Source organism: Hetaerina americana, unplaced genomic scaffold (genome assembly GCF_022747635.1).
Source record: "Hetaerina americana unplaced genomic scaffold, ioHetAmer1.1.p SCAF_11, whole genome shotgun sequence".
NCBI lineage: Eukaryota > Metazoa > Arthropoda > Insecta > Odonata > Calopterygidae > Hetaerina > Hetaerina americana.
This window is the reverse complement of record NW_027286181.1, coordinates 31,635,545-31,655,619: the sequence shown is the minus strand read 5'-3', so window position 1 is coordinate 31,655,619 and position 20,075 is coordinate 31,635,545. Positions and strand designations below refer to the sequence as shown.

At 35.2% G+C, this 20,075-nt stretch overlaps 1 protein-coding gene across 2 annotated transcripts in view; it reads right to left on the bottom strand.

The window, feature by feature from the left end:
• Positions 1-11,526: 11,526 nt before the first annotated feature.
• Positions 11,527-20,075, bottom strand: part of LOC139701004 (uncharacterized) — a 53,787-nt gene continuing 45,238 nt past the window's right edge. For both annotated transcript variants that reach the window (XM_071599560.1, XM_071599561.1), the window contains exons 4-8: positions 19,347-19,517; positions 17,247-17,549; positions 16,524-16,785; positions 13,713-13,977; positions 11,527-12,856 (exon numbers count right to left, since the gene is read on the bottom strand). In XM_071599560.1, the coding sequence (XP_071455661.1) occupies positions 11,599-12,856; positions 13,713-13,977; positions 16,524-16,785; positions 17,247-17,549; positions 19,347-19,517 (2,259 nt within the window). In that variant the 3' untranslated portion in view covers positions 11,527-11,598. The remainder of the gene's footprint in view (positions 12,857-13,712; positions 13,978-16,523; positions 16,786-17,246; positions 17,550-19,346; positions 19,518-20,075) is intronic.

Here is a 20,075-nt window from a genome sequence, read left to right as displayed (position 1 = left end):
AAGGTTGTAAAGTGCTGCAGCATTGGACTCGTAGGTAGTGTCAATAGGTTAGGGAAGGTCTCACTGCACACTAAGCCGTTTGAAACTTTTTACGTCAGGGATGCCGGCTTCCTTCCCTACACCACCTGATGTTTCCCAGAAAGATTTGGTACTAAAAATCACCTAGCCTGGGAAAGTTGCTCAGAGGCTTCACTGGGAATCAAACCCGGGTCCTCCAGTCAGTAGCCCAGGTATACCCACAGAACTAAAACATCCAGTTCAAAGGCGGATACAAGTGAGACTTAACCCTCCCGGGGTAATTTTTTAATTTAATAAAAATTCAGCATTTTTTGTGTATTATTATTTAACTATATGCCCGACACTAATTTTGATTAGGCTGACCATAAAATAATCTAATGTAGAGTGCCTTGCGGTTTTCAAATTTAAATTAATGCGCGGAGTTCCAAATTTATCATTGATTTTCACCTCTTTCTAGGATAAAGGTTATAAAATTATTTTTGTTCATTTATGAATAAGCTAATATCCCCCATCTCTTGGTGGATTTTTAGACCAGACATCGTCCAATAGCTCTTGGTTGTTGACGAGTTTGAAGAAATATCATGCGTAAACTAATGAATCGATTAAAATTAGGGCACGCATCAATGATAAACTTCTGACGCAAGAAGCATAAATCGTAAAAATGAATCATGTAGCCGCGAAATAAATGGTTGCACTTGATGAATCTGGCCCTCACAAGGCAATAAAATCGGTTACGGTAAGAAACTTCTGAATTACCACACCGTCGCCGATCTTAGTATGTCAAGATAAAATTGTTGCTGGTTATTTGGGTGCATAAAAATTAAACTTAATGGGACTAAATATTGCACTAAATCCCCCCGCGAGTGTGGAAACAGAAGATCTCTCAAAGATCAATTTTAAATGCGTGTTTTACGCATCTATTTATTTATGAATATGAATATTTAACTTAGAATTTTCGTACTTACTCTACTAGCGTGTTGAAGATTACGAACTGTATGATGAGAAAAATCAATTATGCTTACTTTCCTGTCGAAGATATTTATGATGACAGGACTAATTAATAACTGATACAATTATAAATAATGGAAACCCCTGAACAAAGAAATATTTCTTTAGTGATGCCCGATTTTCTTCGATAATTATAATAAAAAGATAATTATATTTTTCTATGTTTGTCAAAGAGCGATATTAACATTATTATTACAAATTATGTTCAACGGGTTTCGGTGATGGTTACATTACCGTCCCTAATCGAATGGAATATTTTCCATTCTATTTCCATCCAAATGAACATTGTTTGGTTTGACTGAAATATTCTAAATTTTTAAGAAAATGTGTTTGCTCCATCTTGGTGTTAATTTTAAGTAATTGTAAAGCCAGAGTTCTTGTGTTCATACCCCATTCACAGCGTGGATATTTATGCGAGATCCTTGCATCCTCCCTTGAAAAATTCGTTATCTTCTATCCGGCGCATTATGTTATTTGGCTTGTAAAGACATTTACATGTGACTGATTAAATTTATATTTTCGCGTACTATATTTTTCTATATTTGTCATATTTTCCTCGCCGTCAACGTATTTATTATGCATACGAATAATAATATGATATTAATGCCCGAAAACGTAAATGCCTATTACATTTATTAAAGAAAGGCCACCACGTGATATCATCTATCAAATATACTCTTCATCTGATTCAGTTGAAAGTAAATTGAGTTTATTTAAATTCATTTACGCAAAATTAGTATTTTATTACCAGACTCACTCAATAATAGTCATATGAATGATTTCGCTTTCCTTTATTTGCATGTTTCCACTCATGAATCTGCATCAATAAAAGCCATTATAAAAAAAAACGCTCGCGTTGCGCACGAGAAGGTCCCATTCGGGATTAGGACGGTTGGAAAAATATTAACTGACAATTATCTTTCCCGAAAATGTTCCGAATTTGAGTATTTTCCAAGTAGTTATCTTCTTTTAAGATGGTCTATGAAAAATCTTAATAGCCGTTGAAATTTATGGATTATTCTTCTAACAATCTTTTTGCAATAATAATATTAACAGTTGCCAAAACGGTCGACATTGTCGTCTTCATTTATATTGTCTAATCCCTTTTATTATCTCAGAATGATATATCCAAACGTTTAAAACGGATCTCTTTATGTGTCCAAGTACTTGGTGATCCGAATTAAAGGCGGTAATGGTCCGAGGTCGGAAAGGGCAGCCCATGTTCGCCGTGGGAACTGATAAGGCATGTAATGTTATAGGTTTGATAGTTTGCTGACATTTAAAGTCTAGTGAAGCAGGCAAAATGAAAAATTAGACGCATACATTCGAGTGCCTCTCGTTTTTTATCTACTTTCAATTTAATATATGTGTGGATACAAAAAATGTTACTATTACGTTATTATATCGCGTTTATATTTGATCGAACTCCATAATCAGGAGATTAAAAAAAATAAATAAGAACGTGATATATTTCCATTTCTTGTGGATTCCTTGCGGAATCTTTATTTTGAAATGCGTTATATTTTTAAAGGTTTATATGCCCTTATTATTTAAGATAGCACTGATGGTGTATCTATTTTAATGGGTCGCTGGAAATTTCTGTAGGTGATTTAATTGCGCTCGAACTTAAATGTTTGCGAATAAAGGAAATGTTGATACCATCCTTATGGACCCCAGGGACGGAAATTCGTGGATTGAGAAGTTTTCCGTCTATGCCAAGATTTGCATTGCTCTATTTTTTCTTTCCTTTAGCCTCACTGCATTACCGTGAAAACGGAAAATATGAATTTAATTTGTAATATTGTACTTAATTAAAATTACCTTTTATTTTTCAATCAAATCCCATATTATTGCGTAGATTTTCAAAATCAAAGTAAACTTCCCAAATATTTCTGAGTATCCACCCAATGGGTGGATACTCAGAAATATTTGGGAAGATGGGAGATTGAGCGTATCCACCCAATGGGTGGATACTCTCAATCTGTCATCAATTTCCCTCGAAGCCAAATTCCCTTATTAAAAAATAATTACTTACTACTTCAAATGTACTTTTTCTCATCCAAAACAATTTATGCATCTAAAAATTCATTGAAAAATTTATTTGCAGCACAACAGAAGAATATGCCGGCATCACAGTCAGCTTTACGAGAAGACAACTGCGGAAGAATACTGGCACGGAACTCCGTGAGTAAAAATTAAAACTAAATGTAGCAAAGATTGCATGAAGAGTGAAATAGTTGGTACCATTTGTAGAATAAGCACGATTAATCATTTTAAAATTAGGTAAAATTTAATTTATAAGGTATTCGATACATTATTGCATTACTAACAGTTCATCATAATGCATTAATGTGTACATGCACTCCCGACTGAAACAGTTTTCTTTGCTATTAGCAACATGAGCGCTCAGATGGCGTATTAATATCACATCGAGCGAATTTTATGTAACATTTTAGGGGCATGAAACCCGTGAACTTACAATGAGACATCGAGCTTTATTGGAGTTTACCAAACTTGCATACACTTAGCCTTACCTTACACTTATCTCCTTGTTGCTTTCCCGGGGGTTCTGAATTGCCAATTTCTTCCGCCATTCATTAGCAAAGATCATGAATGCGTTCGGAGGTCTTGGGATCTTTTGAGGGGTAGCTTTACTTCGCGCTGCATTGGCTGTTGGTTAAGACAAGAGTAACGTTTAAAAAATCAAAAACGAAAGATGGTTTTTCTTATAAGTTACAATACTTAAATTTTAGAACAGCAAAAATTAAATTTAAAGCCGTTATGTTACGCGTTTGTCTTTCTCGTAGGACTATTCATATCCTATTTGGTTTTGTCTCCTTTTAAAGTCCTACAATGGCGTAGCCTCAATGTATATCGAATGTGGATCGAGATGCAAAAATATTACTGGTTAGTTTTGAAATCCTACGCCCGTATACTTTTTTGAAAATGGCGGACTGCTGCGGCGATGAAATTCCGCTCAAGTTGTAGGATATTATACGCGTAATTTTTTTCACAACTTTCACACTTTGTGTTGCATGTGCATTATATCTCGTAACAAAAACATAGCAGTGACACAGCTTTCAATAACAGGAATGACCGTTTAAGATGTACAATTCTCTTAATTAAGGGATTCTCAGGCCGGTACACGTTAAATAGTCTGCACTTCTAATTGTTCCTGGTACACGAACCCTGCAAATACAAAATATTAGTGATAACGCATATGCCTATTTAAAGAGTTGAAAGGTCAAGCTTTATGTCACATAAGCAAAACTAATAATTTTGCTCTACAGTCATACGACTTAATACAACATTCTCAATGATGCGCCACACCTTCCCTAGCAATTTTAATGATTTTATAATTAAATCATATTTACTTTTTGATATTAGATATGACCAATTTTCCTAATGGTTTCATACTTTACTCAATTTAAACAGGTTGTCAAGGGTGACAGAAGTAGCTCCTCTCCCTAGTCTTCAGTTTCTTTTGCCCATAGTGTCGAAGAGTTGAGTAGGTATTCGGCCGAAATAAAAATTTGAATTCAACAGAAATTCTTTGCATATAGTTTCTGATTTCTCTGTTACCTTTCGGATTATATGTAAAGAAGTAGACTGCTATTTACGTGGTTTTAGGAACGTAAGAAAACCTATTCGGGTGCATTCATTTAACCTTTTGATCCTAATGCATAGACATCCTTCCTAAGGTGGAAGCTAATAAATTGGAGTTAAAATTAAGATCATCATCTCTGGAAAAGCCGCAGTGTACACAGGAGCCCATTGGTCATTTAAAGTTTCAAGAAAGTGGGACCACACAAGTAGTAAATCAGTTTTAACATTCATTATAAGGAGTCAGGTTAGATTGATACAGAATATTTTTATGCGCAATCACCGATGAAATGTTATAACTCATGCAAAATGTACGCTTCTTACTCTAATAATACACTATTTAATATTATTTTATAAATATGCGTAGTTGAAAGTAATTTCTGTTCTAATAATACGTTGTATTTACCTCCGACGGTGAATTGTTAAGGTGACTAAATATTATTTCTAAAATTGATATTTCATTGTGGAAAGACAGTACTTACCCAAATTATCATTTCGATTCGGTCTTGAGTTCACATCCATGCTGCTGAAATGCTATTGTGAAAATAGATGGCTTGGAAAAGGGTACTATATAAACTACGATTCCGTTACAATGCCACCTTTTGCTTTAGGTTTCAGTCGTCACAATTTGAGAACAATCCTCACTTGGTCTTGGTTGAAATTGATTTGTTTGAATTGATTGTTTAAACACGCGTTCCCATGGATGTCGCATAACCTATTAACCAATTAATTAGCTATTCCGTTGAATAGCGATCGTTTGCGATCATCATCAATTTCAATAATTCGTATAAGCAGCTTGGAATCGCGCATATGAGATTAACATGAAAGTTACATTGTCATTCTTAATTAACTTAATTAATCATATGATGATTACTCAAGCGGTGGATCCACATATTTAAATGACCCGATTCCCTTTAAACTCATGTATACATTTTTGAAGTAAGTATTTTTTTATCCAACGACATTTTTCAAATCAATTAAAAACCTAACGGTCATTCATCTTCCGGCGTATTCACTCACGAAAATACTGAACTAAGTCAGTGTGTTGGTGCTTCAAAGATAGTAAAGTAGTCCTCCTCTAAGGGATTAGGCCTTCGCCATTACTAAAGCATATCATTTTCCACGCCGTGAAAAGCAAATCGGGGTCGGGGCGTGCCTGGGTTGAATTCGCGTATGGTTTAAGATATGGATTCTTAAGTTATCCGTCGCTCCGCGCCCAGTATTTTAGTCCCCCGTATTGCAGGCAAACTTGTATTTTTTCACATGCGGTTCATGAAGTATGAACAAAGGCGGAAAAAGTCGAAGGGCATTTCAGTAGTACCTACGGGAACTATTACACAGCACGTGTGAAATTCGATTGCCTTATCAGAGCCGATTTAAGGCGTGTAGAATGGGCGTAATCCAGGGCCCTTTGGGTAGCCCGAGTCATTGATAATAGATTGGAAAAGTTAGAAGATCTTGACATCCATTATAAGCCGTGGATGTTCTTTTATCATATAATTGAGTTAAGGAGTTGACTCTGAGTGAATGTTCTAAAATTAGTTGCAAATCATATAAAAAAGTGACTTTAGGATCAACAGTAGTACACGTTTCAGTGGTAACTTCCGCTTCAATACGCTCTCTGTCTCATAGTTTTTAGTTTTACTTCATTTATAGTTACCGATTTCTTGCATATTATTGTCTAATTATCAAGAATTGCAGAATATATCTCTTTTGTGTTATTGCATAATAAATAAATGAAAGGACTAACTTTGTAGTTCCACACGAACGATTTATTCACACGACCCGGGTTTCGAAGTAAAACTTCATCATCAGGTGATCACCTGATGATGAAGTTTTACTTCGAAACCCGGGTCGTGTGAATAAATCTTTCGTGTGGAACTACAAAGTTAGTCCTTTCATTTATTTATAATGAATCGGTTCCATAAAGTTACGCCAGAAACCATCAGTTATTGCATAAGTCACACAAGTTGCATTCCCTTATTGCCAAAGTACATGTTCGGAAAGCACTCTAGCATTACAATGCCTGGATTCGTAGCTTCAAATATTTTTTTCATGCACCAGTAATCTGTAGAAAATGCATGGAAAATTTGGTTGTGGCAGTCTTGCACAGATGCAGCATATATTGTACTTTTCAATAATTTTTCCCCAGACTCATTCACCATATTGGAACTTTTTTCCTTTCCAATATCCTTTATGCATCTAATCCTTCAATGCTTTGCAGAATAACTTGCTCTGTAACCAGATCCCTCACCCTTTAGTCCATTGAGACGATGTTGAACCATGGATAAATAATGAGTGTTTTTTTGGGTCCTGTTGATGCCTAGCGCAATTTTGCCACTTTTCCATTTGCTTTTTCTAACTCTAGGTAGAAGTTTAATTCTTTTCTTAAGTATTTAAATTATTCTTAAAAGGAGGACTTTTAGAAATCTGACTTCGCCTTTTTTTATTTTGTGTGCCCTCTCAATGTGTCTTTGGCACAATTCTTTTTTCTTGTGATAAGTTGTTGCTTGTGTGGTTTTATATGCTGTTCATTTGCTTGCACTCAGTCCTTCCTCCTTTCCCTTTCTGTCATCATAACCACTGTTTTAACTTTCGTCACACATTCCCTCTTGTTCCATCTTTCCCTCTCCTTCATAGAATAAAATTCATGAGTTTCTCTATCCTCTTTAAGCTTTTATTAACATACTTTTTCTAGCAGTCTTTTCTCGGTAGGTTATTGCTATATACTCAAGGTTTTCCTAATAGTCATTGTATCAGTCTTCTTTTCCCTCTTTTCATTGACAGAAACGTCTCTCATACTGGAGTGAAAATTTAACAAGTAATATGTATTAAGTTGTAGTTAAATGAGAGGTATAGAAGACCTCTTCATAATTTATGAGCTGAAAAGAAAAAAATCTCTCTTTGTTCGTAGGATGTAATCATATTTAAAATATGTCATGTGCTCAGCAAAAAACTCTCTGCACATCTCACATTCCTATTTGAAAATCTGACGAATTAAAGATTAATTAGAATCTTGGAAGTGGTTGGTTTTAAACATGCAACAATTTGTGCATGCTTTCTCATTTCTCTACCTTCAGAAAAATTCTTTGATGTAAAATATATAATTAAAAACAACATCGATGAACATATTCTGGTTAGGCTAATATTTTCAAAAGTAAAGTAGCAATTGAAAAGGTGCCTTAAATTGGAATTGAACATAGGTCTACTGCTATTAATCAAGATACAGTAAGTATTATTTCAGGCAGGCACACCAAAATGAATGGTATATATTTATTTATCCTTGAGGAAAATTAATTTTATTTTTAAATAAAGACTTAGTTCACATTTATCTTTACTGTTTAATCACCTGAAAATGCATCGTGATTATATATTCTTTAAATGCTTGCATGAGAGGTATTCTACACTTAGGAACTAACCACATACAATGTATAGAGCAGTTTCAGATAGTTCAGGTAGCACATAATGGCCAACTGACATCATGGGTCAGGATTGGTTTGCAGCAGCTCTCGGAACTATCCTGTCCCTGGCCAATCTCTTTATTCTCTTGTAGCTTCTTGTACTAATATTTTCCAATATTTGCTTCTCCTAGTTCATTTGAGGCCTTTATCTTTAAGCCTTCCTCTCCATATTTCCTTCAATTATGATCCTCAGTAAACTCAAGTGCCTCAGGATATGTTCTATCAATTTCCCTCTTCTTATAAGTGACCTCCATAGACTTCTCTCTTCACCCGCTCTTTGAAGTACTTCTTCATTTACTACTCTATGTATTTTTTTTATTTTCAGCATTTTTCTATACCAACTCATTTCCATTGCCTCCAATGTTCTTTTCTCTGCTGCTCCTATCATCAAAATCATTCAACTGTATAAAATTAGACTATGTAAATGAAACTCTTACCAAATTGTTTTTTTTTATATATGTTGGTAGTGTTTATTGTTAAATGGCTTCTCCTGATATAAAGTCTTGATTGTCATTACTATTTTACTTAATATATTTCCCTTGCCCCTTCTATGGGCTACAATCTTGACATGGTGGAAGGGTTTGCGTGTTACGATGACCCCTAGTAATAATAATTACTCCTGCCAGGGTCACCTATGCCAGACAAGTCAAAGGTTAGGTGCCAGACAAAAGGTAGTCCACGCAGCGTCTGTTCCTCAGTGAGGCGGCTGCAATGGCATCTGACCCCAGTGGGGTGGCCATTGAGTGATGTTGTCACATTTAAAACACTAATGAGGAAGGCCACAGAAAATTACCTCAATTATTATTCCAAAGATTACTATGATGGACAGTATGGAGAAAATGAATCTGGGTAGCTATGGGACTCAACACAATCAGCCATGTGTTGTGCCCAGCAGTGAGAAAGGCAATTTTTTTGCAGTCATTGTCTCGGAAAAGCTTTACGAAGCAATTTCAACAGCAGCTTCACAGAAGATGCCGAAGAAGACCAAACCAGAAATAGGAACATGGACTGTTAGGATAATGCTGAAGCTAGAATAGTTAGAGAATACAATCTTGTATAAAGAGATAGATGGAAAGAGGAAATATAAATATTTTAGGTCTATGCGAGATGAGTTGGAAGGTAAGCGGGGATTACTGGAGTCATAGTTATAGAGTAGTCCATAGCAAAGGTGACAAAAGGCAGTGAGGAGTTGCCATAATATTGAATAATAAGGGAGGTAGAAGCATCGTGGACATGGAACAAGCAAAGTATAGAACATTACTAGTAGAGGTTAAAGTGGAACCAGCAAACTTAGTCATTATTCAGGTATACATGCCACCAACCAATCATAAAGAGGAAGAAGTTGTTAGGGTGTACTATCAGTTAAAGGACATGAGTGTGTTTCTATAGGGAAACATTTGAGAGTGATGGGAATTTGAATGCAATGGTAGGCAAAGGAAGAGATTGTGATGAGATGGGGGATTACGGTTTAGGTACGAGGAATGACCATGGGGAGAAAGCTTTGCAGTAGACAGGGGTAGTCATCGTCAAAACTTGATTTAGGCACCACAAAAGGTGTAGGTATATATGGGAAATGCCAGGTGACTCAGAAAGCCATTAGTGAGACAATATTATGGCTAGACACAGATTTAACAACAGCATGATAAATTTGACAGTTTTCCAGGAGCGGATGCAGGGTCTGATAAACGTTAGTAGTCATGATATGTAGCTTCCAATTTAAAAAGTTAAGGCAGGGTTGGTGGGTCAGGAAATGGAATTTAGAAGCATTAACTGGAATGACAAGGAAAATGTATCGGTTGGCTGTAGAGAAAATCATGAGTGAGGGAAAAGATCAGTACTATCAAGGTAAAATGGAATATCAAATAAGGTAAAATGGAATGTCAAAAGCTGCAAAAGAAACAATAGGAACTGTTAACAGGTAAAGGACAAGGAAACCATGGACCTTATATGCAGACAATTACCTTAGTTTTAAACTTGTTTATCTTGAGGTTATACTTCTTGTTCTCCTTATCGGTTCATCTTTGTCAGTTCTTCTTTCTTCCCGTATTTGTACTAATTTTGAACTTTGTGGATGTGTGCGCTCATGAATTGCTGTACCAGTAAGAAGATTTTGCTTCGCTTTTGATTGGATATCAAACAATTTATTCTCTTTCAAGGGGAAAAAAATATTTCATTTGACCATACTGCACATGTTAATTTGTAAAGATGTACTTGCCTTACTCATGGTGCTTAGACACCCATATGTATATAGTTATGTCACAGTGCTTACAAAATGGTATTCATGCTGCAAAATCAGACATTGGGATTAGTTTATGAAATTTTCCTTACTGCCATGAAAAGTAGTCTTCTAGAGCTGAAGAAAAAGTAATAAAAATATGATCAAAAATTAAAAAAAATGACTAATGACTGGTCATATTTTTCCCCACTTACCTGATAGTATTTTTTTGATAAGCTTACTCCACAAAACCCACGGCACATGGTGCAAAAAATTTATTGAACCTAAATCTAGTTCCATTATCATATGATACTTTAGTGGATTGTGAATAGGCAAATGATAGTGTACATATTTGGTCTGAAAAGATAGAACCTCAGATTTTGGAACAAGTGCCAGTCACACTAAACGTGGCATGGTTGGCATGTGATGGCCAAGAGATAAGGCTATATTTGATTTCTCTGTGATGGGAAAGGTAGACCTTCATTAGTATTCTATAAAGGGGAAAATGTAACTTCCGGTATATGCATCATTTTAATATATGTGAAACATAGGAGGAACACAAAGGCGTAGTATACTTTGAAAATTTTCCATGTAAGTGATTTTCATTTTATCAAAGCTGAAAGCATTCTGCTAGGAGAAGCTAGAGCCCCTATAACCCTCCCTGGATCTGTATTAACAAGTGAATTTTAACCAACTAAGACTAATATTCACTCTTCCCCTCTTGTCATTTCTTTTTATATATGTGTATCTTGTCATAGTTTATTCTTTTTTTGTGCTATTCACCAGTAGATATTATAAAGATAATGAATGTTAAATGTGAAATGAGATGGATTTGAGATGTTAATGAAGTTGGTCAGCATATGATTAAGAGTGCTATATTTGAATATATTCAATATATTTGTATCTCTTCACTTGTCGCAGGTTCGATTCCTGCCTAGGTGGTTTTTCCTCTATCTAGGGCTTGAGTGTATGTAATTGTCAAATTGCTATATCGATGTTCAAAGTCCAATGTGAAAGTCGAAGTGCTGTTTTCAGACTAATGCAAAATAAAATCTGATTTGGATTTTTAGAGGTGTTGGAAATTTTCAGAGTCAGTTGTGTTGTTTACTCACATTCTATACTTGATCCTTTTTATGCATAATCTAATCTATTCATGAAATCATCTCCTTAAAACTATGTAATAAATATTGCCTATGTTCCAAAAACATAACAGCAAATGTATATAGGATACAATTCTTGTATTTCATCATGAAAAATTTGAATGAGTAAAAATCACAAAAGCAGTACATTTATTCATAACTGAGAGTTTGGAGAATCAGAATCTAGCTTGGAGGCTAGGTTGATAATTCTTTTAACATATGAGGCAATGTAAGCCTCTGTGCTGTTGAAGTCTTGTCCAATATTTAATCTCAATATATTTTCATTTTCTGAATGTGATTCGGGTAGGTTGTCAAAATCTTCACCAGCATTCATTTCCTTTGATATCTTAGCTTTTAAATTTTCCAGGTTCAAGTCTAAATTTTGAGACTTGTAAATCTTGAACACGGCTTTGATAAATTGAGATAAATTAGCATCATCTAAAGCTGAGTCTAATGTCTTGTTGAACTTCAAATCCCTTACATTGTTTTTTTCACTAGCAATTTGCAATATAATATCTTTCAGTATAAGTTTCATTTCTTCAATAGAAGAATTGCTTGTTCTGATGTCTGGGATTTCAGTGATGTTTTTTGATTCTAGTGAGGAAGAATGATTGGTAAGAACCCCTATTATGGCTTGAAGTTGTTTTGTTTCATTATTTCCTTCTTTCTCCTTTGATTTCACCTCGCCATCAGATGCATTTTCAGCAGATCTCCTGCGTTCAACTCTATGCAACAGGTTAAAAGGATTTACATTGGTCATGGTTGGTATTTCCTGATCAGCATCAGTGCTTGCATTCGTTTTTTTGGCACCGGGGAAAGTTTCATTTACCTTACTCTGATTTTCTGCTTTCTCAGTTACTCTTGTGACATTTGATTCATTTATGTCATTAATGCTGACCAATCCTGTTAAAGGGTGTTGTTGAATGTGAATTTTTACTCCTGTTGTATCATTTCTGAGGTCTCCCAGCAAGGTAGACTCCGGCTGTCTTTTCTGTAAACTAGCAATTACTGAAATGTTTTCATTTGCATCAATATCTTTAACCACAGCTGAAACATGGTGAAATTCGAAGTCAGGTTCTGAGATATCACTTGATATTTTACTCCATGCATCATCCTTTGTATGGTCTTCATCATGAGCTCCATTGGCTGTTTCATTGACGCTTTCATGAAACAGAGAGCATAACTCAGGCTTAGTTTCCTCACTGAATCCATTTAGATTCTTAACCAAGGATAAAACTTCATCCTTTATTCTTTGGTTTTCCACTACAAATTCAGATGACAGCCATTCATTTCCATCTCTTATCACTGTCGTTATGCTGCTTTCAAATTCTTCAATCATAGTGGCTATTTGATTTGTTTGTGAAACAAGGGCCTCTTTGATTTCAACTGCTTCATGGTTTACTCCTTGGCTTCTGAAAATGGCAAAAATTGAAAAAAGAAATTGTTAAAAAAGTAAATGAATTACATAATAAAAGTACAAAAATTTGGAAATTATTGAAGAACTATAATGTCTCTCTTTTGCAATAAGTTGCCACGTATTAAAATCAAGTACATTTTGTTCAATTTATAAGAAAAAGGCATTTATGACTAATACCGAGAAAATAAAAAGGTGCACCTGAAAGATGCTCAGGTTTAAAATTATTCATAGTTCATGATAGGATGATTGTGAACAGCTGTAGAAAATGAAGAGTATTGCAGGCTTATTGTTAAGTCAGATGAAATATATGTATAATTATTGTTCCTGTTCATTTTATTGTATTTCACTCTTTCTCAATTGCAAAAAAAGAGCACAGTTAAACATCATAATGCACAGTAATGTCTGAACTTCTTTAATTTCCCTCACTCTTTAAAATATTTTCATCTTGCCCCTTTAAGAGTACCAGTTTAGGAAATTACGTTGAGGAAAATGAAGGATTATGAAAATTGAATTGAATATTTTATATTATGATACAATTTTTTATCAGCTTTTGATCTTCAAATTCCTTTTCGAGTTTTTTTCACCTCCCTTGACCCAATTGGTCAACCCATAGAGTTTCAAAGCCCCCATTTGGGCAAAACCAACCATTTCTGTAACATCTGTAGACGTACTGCTTTAGAATTACCTGAATTACTTCAAGAAGCAAACATTTAGTTTTCTTTCAGTTCACTCACAATTTATGCAAGTCATGTTAGAAGAAACTATAATTTATAAAAAGTTAGGAATTAAGAATCTTTATTATATTAAAATTAACTTTAAATTAAGTGAAAAAAAATGAATAATTCTATTACCGGTTGGACACAGTGTCAAGAAGTCTCTCCAAAATTACTGATAGGCGTTCCTCGAGGGTTGGCTCTCCAAGTTGTATCCTGTGGCATGACTCCAAGAAAAGGTTTTGAGCTAGTAACAGCATTCTGAATGATGAGTCCAGACGTCGCCCTAGCTCCCCAAGACGTCGTGCTACTGTCCCGGAGAGTGTATCCACTGAAAGCTCTAGGCTACCAAGTCCAAGTTCCAAGGCTTCTCCAGCTGACCATTCTCCCTTACCAGAATCACCTGCAATGAAGGTTTACCGATTTTGATCCATATAATAAGGGCTCATTAAATTAGTATTCACTACCATTATTAGTTAAAAATAAAAAACACTCTCTGTTAAGTGAACAACCATCTCTTCTATTAGTTATAATGGATTATCTTGAAAAGACTCATGGTATGATCACATGTGTTTTATCATACCAATTGGAGAAGATTGGAGTAGATTAGAGGGATAGGAGACTTATCCCTAACCTTTATATATCTCAGATGCTCAATGCTTGTATGGTGGATAGAGTTGGGATGGGCAGTGCCAGGCAGGGGATGTAAAGAAAAGATTATTGAAAACTTTGCGATGGAGTGTGTTTTTTATGATGCATAAACATGGTCAATGAATTAAGATGATAGGTGTACACGGTAGACTTTTGAGATATGGGTGTGAAGAATGATATAAAAGGTGAAATGGACAGAAAGGAAAACAATTGAAGAGGTACTAGGTATAGTGGCGGAGGAGAGCGGGTTGTTGGGAGAAATACAAAGAAGGTAGGAAAGGTGCAGAGCATTTGATGGGAAATAGATCTTTCAAGACTATGACAGAGGGTAGAACATTAAGAAAGTGAGTTAGGGGGAGGAAGAGAATAGGCATGTTGTACAGAATCAAGAGATGCATAAAACATAAGTAATTAAAGCTAGGTTTATTGTAGTATGTGCAATTTCTAATTTTAACTTTTGTTCTCCTTCTTGATAGCTTTTGGTAACTATGTATGATACACCTTTCAGCAACATATTTATTACCTTGATTCCTTCTTGTATAAAATTTGGTTGCTTCCCCACGTACGAGCTCTGTCCGGGAAGTACACAGCCATGCAGTACTTAGAGAAAAATAGCCTACCTAAAATAATGAAACCTTAGTCCCCTTTGAAGTTCTCCCCTTTGGACCTCATACACTTATCCTGGTGTATTTTCACTTTTCAAAACAATCGGCAAAGTCCTTTTTTGAAATGGTCATCAGCTGCTTCATCACATTCTCCTTTATCTCATTGGCCAACTTTTGGGAAGACTGGGATTTTGTTTCGGGGTCATAACCCATGACTCATCACCAGATATGAAGTTTTTTTTAGAAAACCTGGGTCATCCTTTGCGGCTGGGAGCAAGTTTCCTGCAACTGCAGCACAAAATTCTTGACATTACTATACATTATTCACTACATTCTTGAGTACTTTGTTCCTATAATTTTGTTTGTGGCTTTTGATATTCCTTTTCGATATATTCCAATTTGACTTTTATTGTACCAATTTCAAAGAACTGTAGGAGATGCCGTGACTTCTATTGTGTCTTCCCTCACTCTTAATTTTCTCTTAAGTCTGCTGATTCTCCTTTCTTATCGTTTCAGTTAATGCTTCCATGTTGAATGTCCTCTACTGTCTTCCCTGTTTAACGTCTAGACTCTGATGTAACACTTCATTAGTTCCAAATTATGATCTGAATTCACTACCTCACCTATGAAACTGTGTAAAATAATTATAAATATACTAATATGTGCCTAACCTGTGCCTAATATAATATAACATATCTTTCTGAATCACAGTGTATTTTCCATGCATTCCTATGCTTTTGTTGATTTGTAGCCCAAGTGTTCATTATGGTTAAGCCTTGCCTTTTGCAGAACTCAATTGTTTCCTCCCCACAGTCATCCCTTTTTCCTAAACTGTGGTTTCCTACCTCACTACCACCTCTTCTTTCACTATTGACTTCTTCCTTGCTATTATTTCTTGATGACATATTAATGCGAACAATGACCAAATTTGTTGGTTCAGCTTTTACTTCTACTAATAACATTCTATTCTCATATGCTTTATATTTACTCTGTTTCTTCCTACCTTTTTGTTAAATATTAGTGCCACCCCTTGCTGGCTCTCTTCTCCTCCATTGAATATCACTCTGTGACTATTGCTCCTGTAATATCAACTATCCTTTTGTCTCTCTTCGCACAGCCCTAAAATATCCACATTTCCTCTCCTTATTCATTCTCCATTCTCACTTTATATTTTCTATTTTCCCTGTCCTCAACATCATCCTAATATTCCACCTCCCATTATAACTAATTCAGTCCTCTTCTGTTTTTGCTACCTTTGTTTATGCTTGGCAAGGATTTTGTGAGATGATAGCTACAGAATTGTTGCCAGGACTCATAATCTCATTTCTGTCCATCATTATTTCATGGAAAAATTAATTGAGATTGTTACCCATCGCCTTTCTCATTTGTGTTTTTAATATCACACCATCACTCATATGAACTTCCCTGGGGTCTGATGACTTCATACACACCTCACTGGGGAACAGATGCCTCATGGATTACCTTTCATCTTGCCCCTCGTCTTCGACTGTTATAGCAAGAACAATAGTCATTGCTCTCAGCTCTGGGGTGTCAACACACAAGCCCTTCCACCACATCATTGATATAGTCCATGTAGATAATCTATCTGTATTAAGTCACTAAAAGCGCCATTGTTTTATGAAGATCAACTTTCTAAAAAATTCTAGAAAAAACCTAGAAGAATGAATCTTACGGCTTTGTGGGTTATGTTGTCCATGTGATGATGCTCCTCCTTGTCTTCTGTTGGGAAGGGAGTGAGAACCATGCCTCTCACCTCGTTGCACCTGCATACTATGTTGTTGGAGTTTCTGCAGCTGTTCCTGTTGTTGTTGCACCAAAGCACGAAATCCCTCATGTAAATCTCGCTGTGTGGAGTTTCCCAAAACTATGGCATCCTTGAGTAATGTCTCAATCGATTGAGCCCTTTGCCAGAGATCATTGTACATATTTCCAACCTGAAAACAATTAATTTCAATTGATTACATTTTGTACGTTCACTACTTGAAAAATATTTATCAAAAATAACTCCCCTTGATACATGATCATATTATCTAGCGAGACAATTGAAAATATCTTTCTGTGTTTAGTTAGAATTAAATATTAGTTTGTGATGTTAGAATATTTTTGGGAAACAAGTAAGAATAGCAGCCCTTTGTTGCAAGAGCCCAATTCACAAACAAAAACATGTATAACTTAGCATATAGAACTAGTTAAACCATTATTGGAAATCGCATGCCTTTTTTAAATCTTAAATACAAATTTTAAAGCCGAAATCCTAAAAATAGATGCCATCTGAACATCAAACTATTTTCTTTTAGATGATTATTGATAACCAGCTTCATGGTTAGTTGAAAACTAAATCAGTTGCTTGAAAACTTTGTGCTTTTCCAGAGAAAAGCAATTTTTAAAATTATACCTTTGAGACAAATTTCTCAGCCTGCAGTCCAAATTCATCTGCTAGTTTTTGCTTGAGATATTCCAATGTATCAGTGGCACGCTTGCTAATGTTTTCGATTTGCTCCTCAGTCGAGGGACAAGGTGGTGAGGATGGTGGGTGTGAATTTATGCTCAATATTGATGCTGGCCCATGGCTTATGCCTGGAACTTTTATTTTGTCTGCAATTGCCTCAGCCACTGCTGATGGAACCACTTCTACTAGGGCCTTTCTTACACCTTCCACACTTTCTTCCAGTTTCTCTTGTTGGCATCGCAGCTGCTCCTGTTTATCAAATTAGTTAAAAACACATCAGAGAAACTTCATGGTTTCCTAATTTTGACGATGAATCTAGATTTGAGAATAAATGTTAGTCTCTATAAACTATGAATGAGTTAAAAACAACGGCAAACACACTAAACAGCTGACAGGTTAGATGAAGGAAGTGTCAAAGAAAGAAGACATTGATTGTTGCCAGATTCCATGGGAAAAATAATGCTCATCGTTGTCTCTTATATGGCTAGAGCCAGAGCTGAGTGCCTTTTCACATTTACCTAAATGAAATCATTCAAGTACATTTGTCTAGCCTTTTTCTTCATTCAGTTTTATGATAAAAATGAAATGTTAAGAAAATAATTAAATTTTCTTGAGGCGCATAGATAAATTTTTGACCAACCAAAATGGACCTTATTAGGTGGAATACCTTGAATGTTTACATTAAAGGAACTCAAAATAGAGATAAGTTTATGGTATATTTTAGTCAAAGTCCATGTGCATATGTAAGATGTCCAAAAAGTATTATCTTACAAGAATCATACCAACTACATAGGTGCTCATGCATACGAGGGTTCACAAATCCAACCTTTCTTAGAAGTCACATATTCCAACGTCACTGAAAAACTGAAAAAAATTTGTATTCCAAAAATTAGGGGAATATGATTTTTACGCTCTGAAATTGTTGCATTAAAATGCACATTAGCGGATGACTCCGTTAAAAGTTACTGTTGCGGCATCTCCCGCAGTTTCTTTGGAATTTATAAATACTTTGTTTAAATAAAATCTAATTGTGATGCTAGGAAGCCTCATTAATTCACTTTTTAGCTAAATGAGATTGAGGAAACTAGGTTTATCCTTACAAAAGGGAATAAATAAGGGAGATAATTTTGAAGGAGAGACTGGTATAATTTCAACAGTATGTATAAAATATATGGCTTTTTACCTTTAATGATTGTATTTAGGGGAGTAATTCCCTTCAGTCTTCCTGTCTGCTCACCTTTTGACTGCAGTTATTAGCAAAGATCCATTTAAAGACATATTAGTCTTGCAATCTTTATTGGCCTAACAAAGTTTGAAGTATTTGGTTACACACGTATCACAGCATATTATGGTGAGACATACTTTACTTTCTAGGCATGGTATTAGTAGGTATGTGCATTATGAGTGCATTGGATGCTGAGAAGCTTTGCACCGTAAATATTATTTGCTTTAAATCCCATTTCATGACATCCATGCTGATATTAGGACTCAAATTTACAGACATTTTGGTTAGTTACTTGACATAATAGGTCAGCTATTGCATTTTTTCCAAAATTCAGTTTCCTGTATCGCATAGCCATTTCAAATTAGAATATGATGAGACACTTCCAAGGAAAATTTTAATTTGTAAGTACTGGCATTTCTGCATACTAATGTTCCGTCACCATGTACTGATATGCAATTATATTGTAAAGTACTACAGGGTATGGATTATGTCATACTCACTGTAAAAGTTTATCTTGCTGATTATTTTGTGTCAATATTGTTGTTTCTAAGGATCATTTTTTTCATCTTTACTGCTACAAGAGTAACCATATGAATTTTGTGTGTAACCTTTGGTTGAGGCATATAGCTCCTCAATCTCAGTAGGAATCTCCAGTATTGTGATATTATTACATTAAGTAATGCACCTTAATCATAATCACCTCTGGGATAAGTTACCAATTTTTTTTATGAGTGAAGTCATAGCATGCTACATTTCAAGCACTGCGAATCGTTGCTTATTAAGCATTTGAAATAAATTTTGTGAAATATTAGGTCTCTTACCTGTAAGCGAGGGGTGGCAGCAGCTGTTGCAACCCGGTCAGCAGTTGCGGCATCAGCTAGTCTTGTCTCCATGTACGCCAGTCTCCTTTCCAAGCGGTCAAATGAAAGCTCTATCCTTCTGCTTTCCTGATCCCTCCATAAATCTTCCTTGGCATTCCGACTACGTTCACCCTAACAGATAACTGAATGTCTCATATAATGCCATCAACAGCTGACTACATCCATTGACTCAAGCTCAATTCAATTAACCATATTAAAGTAGCCCAGTTCAACCCTTTCAAATCTATAAAGATCCCAACCAAAAACCTATGGAGAATCAAATGCAGTTACAGAATAAGCTGAATCAGTCTATATATTTAACAAAATTTGAACATTTTTCTGTTTTATTTGATATATCATTGATTTCCTTTAATAAATGGCATTTAAGTTTATGAGTAAAGTAAACTCTTGTAACTCGGAACTCTGTAACTTATTTGTGACCTTATATTATTAATTCTTTCATGTAATATTAATTTAATAGAAGGTAATTACACCACAGAAGGTTAATTGATTGACTGATCTACTCTATTTCTATTAGCAAAAGTTTAATTTTTAGGGTATGCATAATAAAATGCCATTTAAAATTTATAGGAAGTATGTAGGAAAGAACTTCAAGAATTTAGAATGATAAAAGCTACAAGTAATGAGTTGCCCCTTTCTTATTTTGCATGTATTCTTAAATTAAGGAAA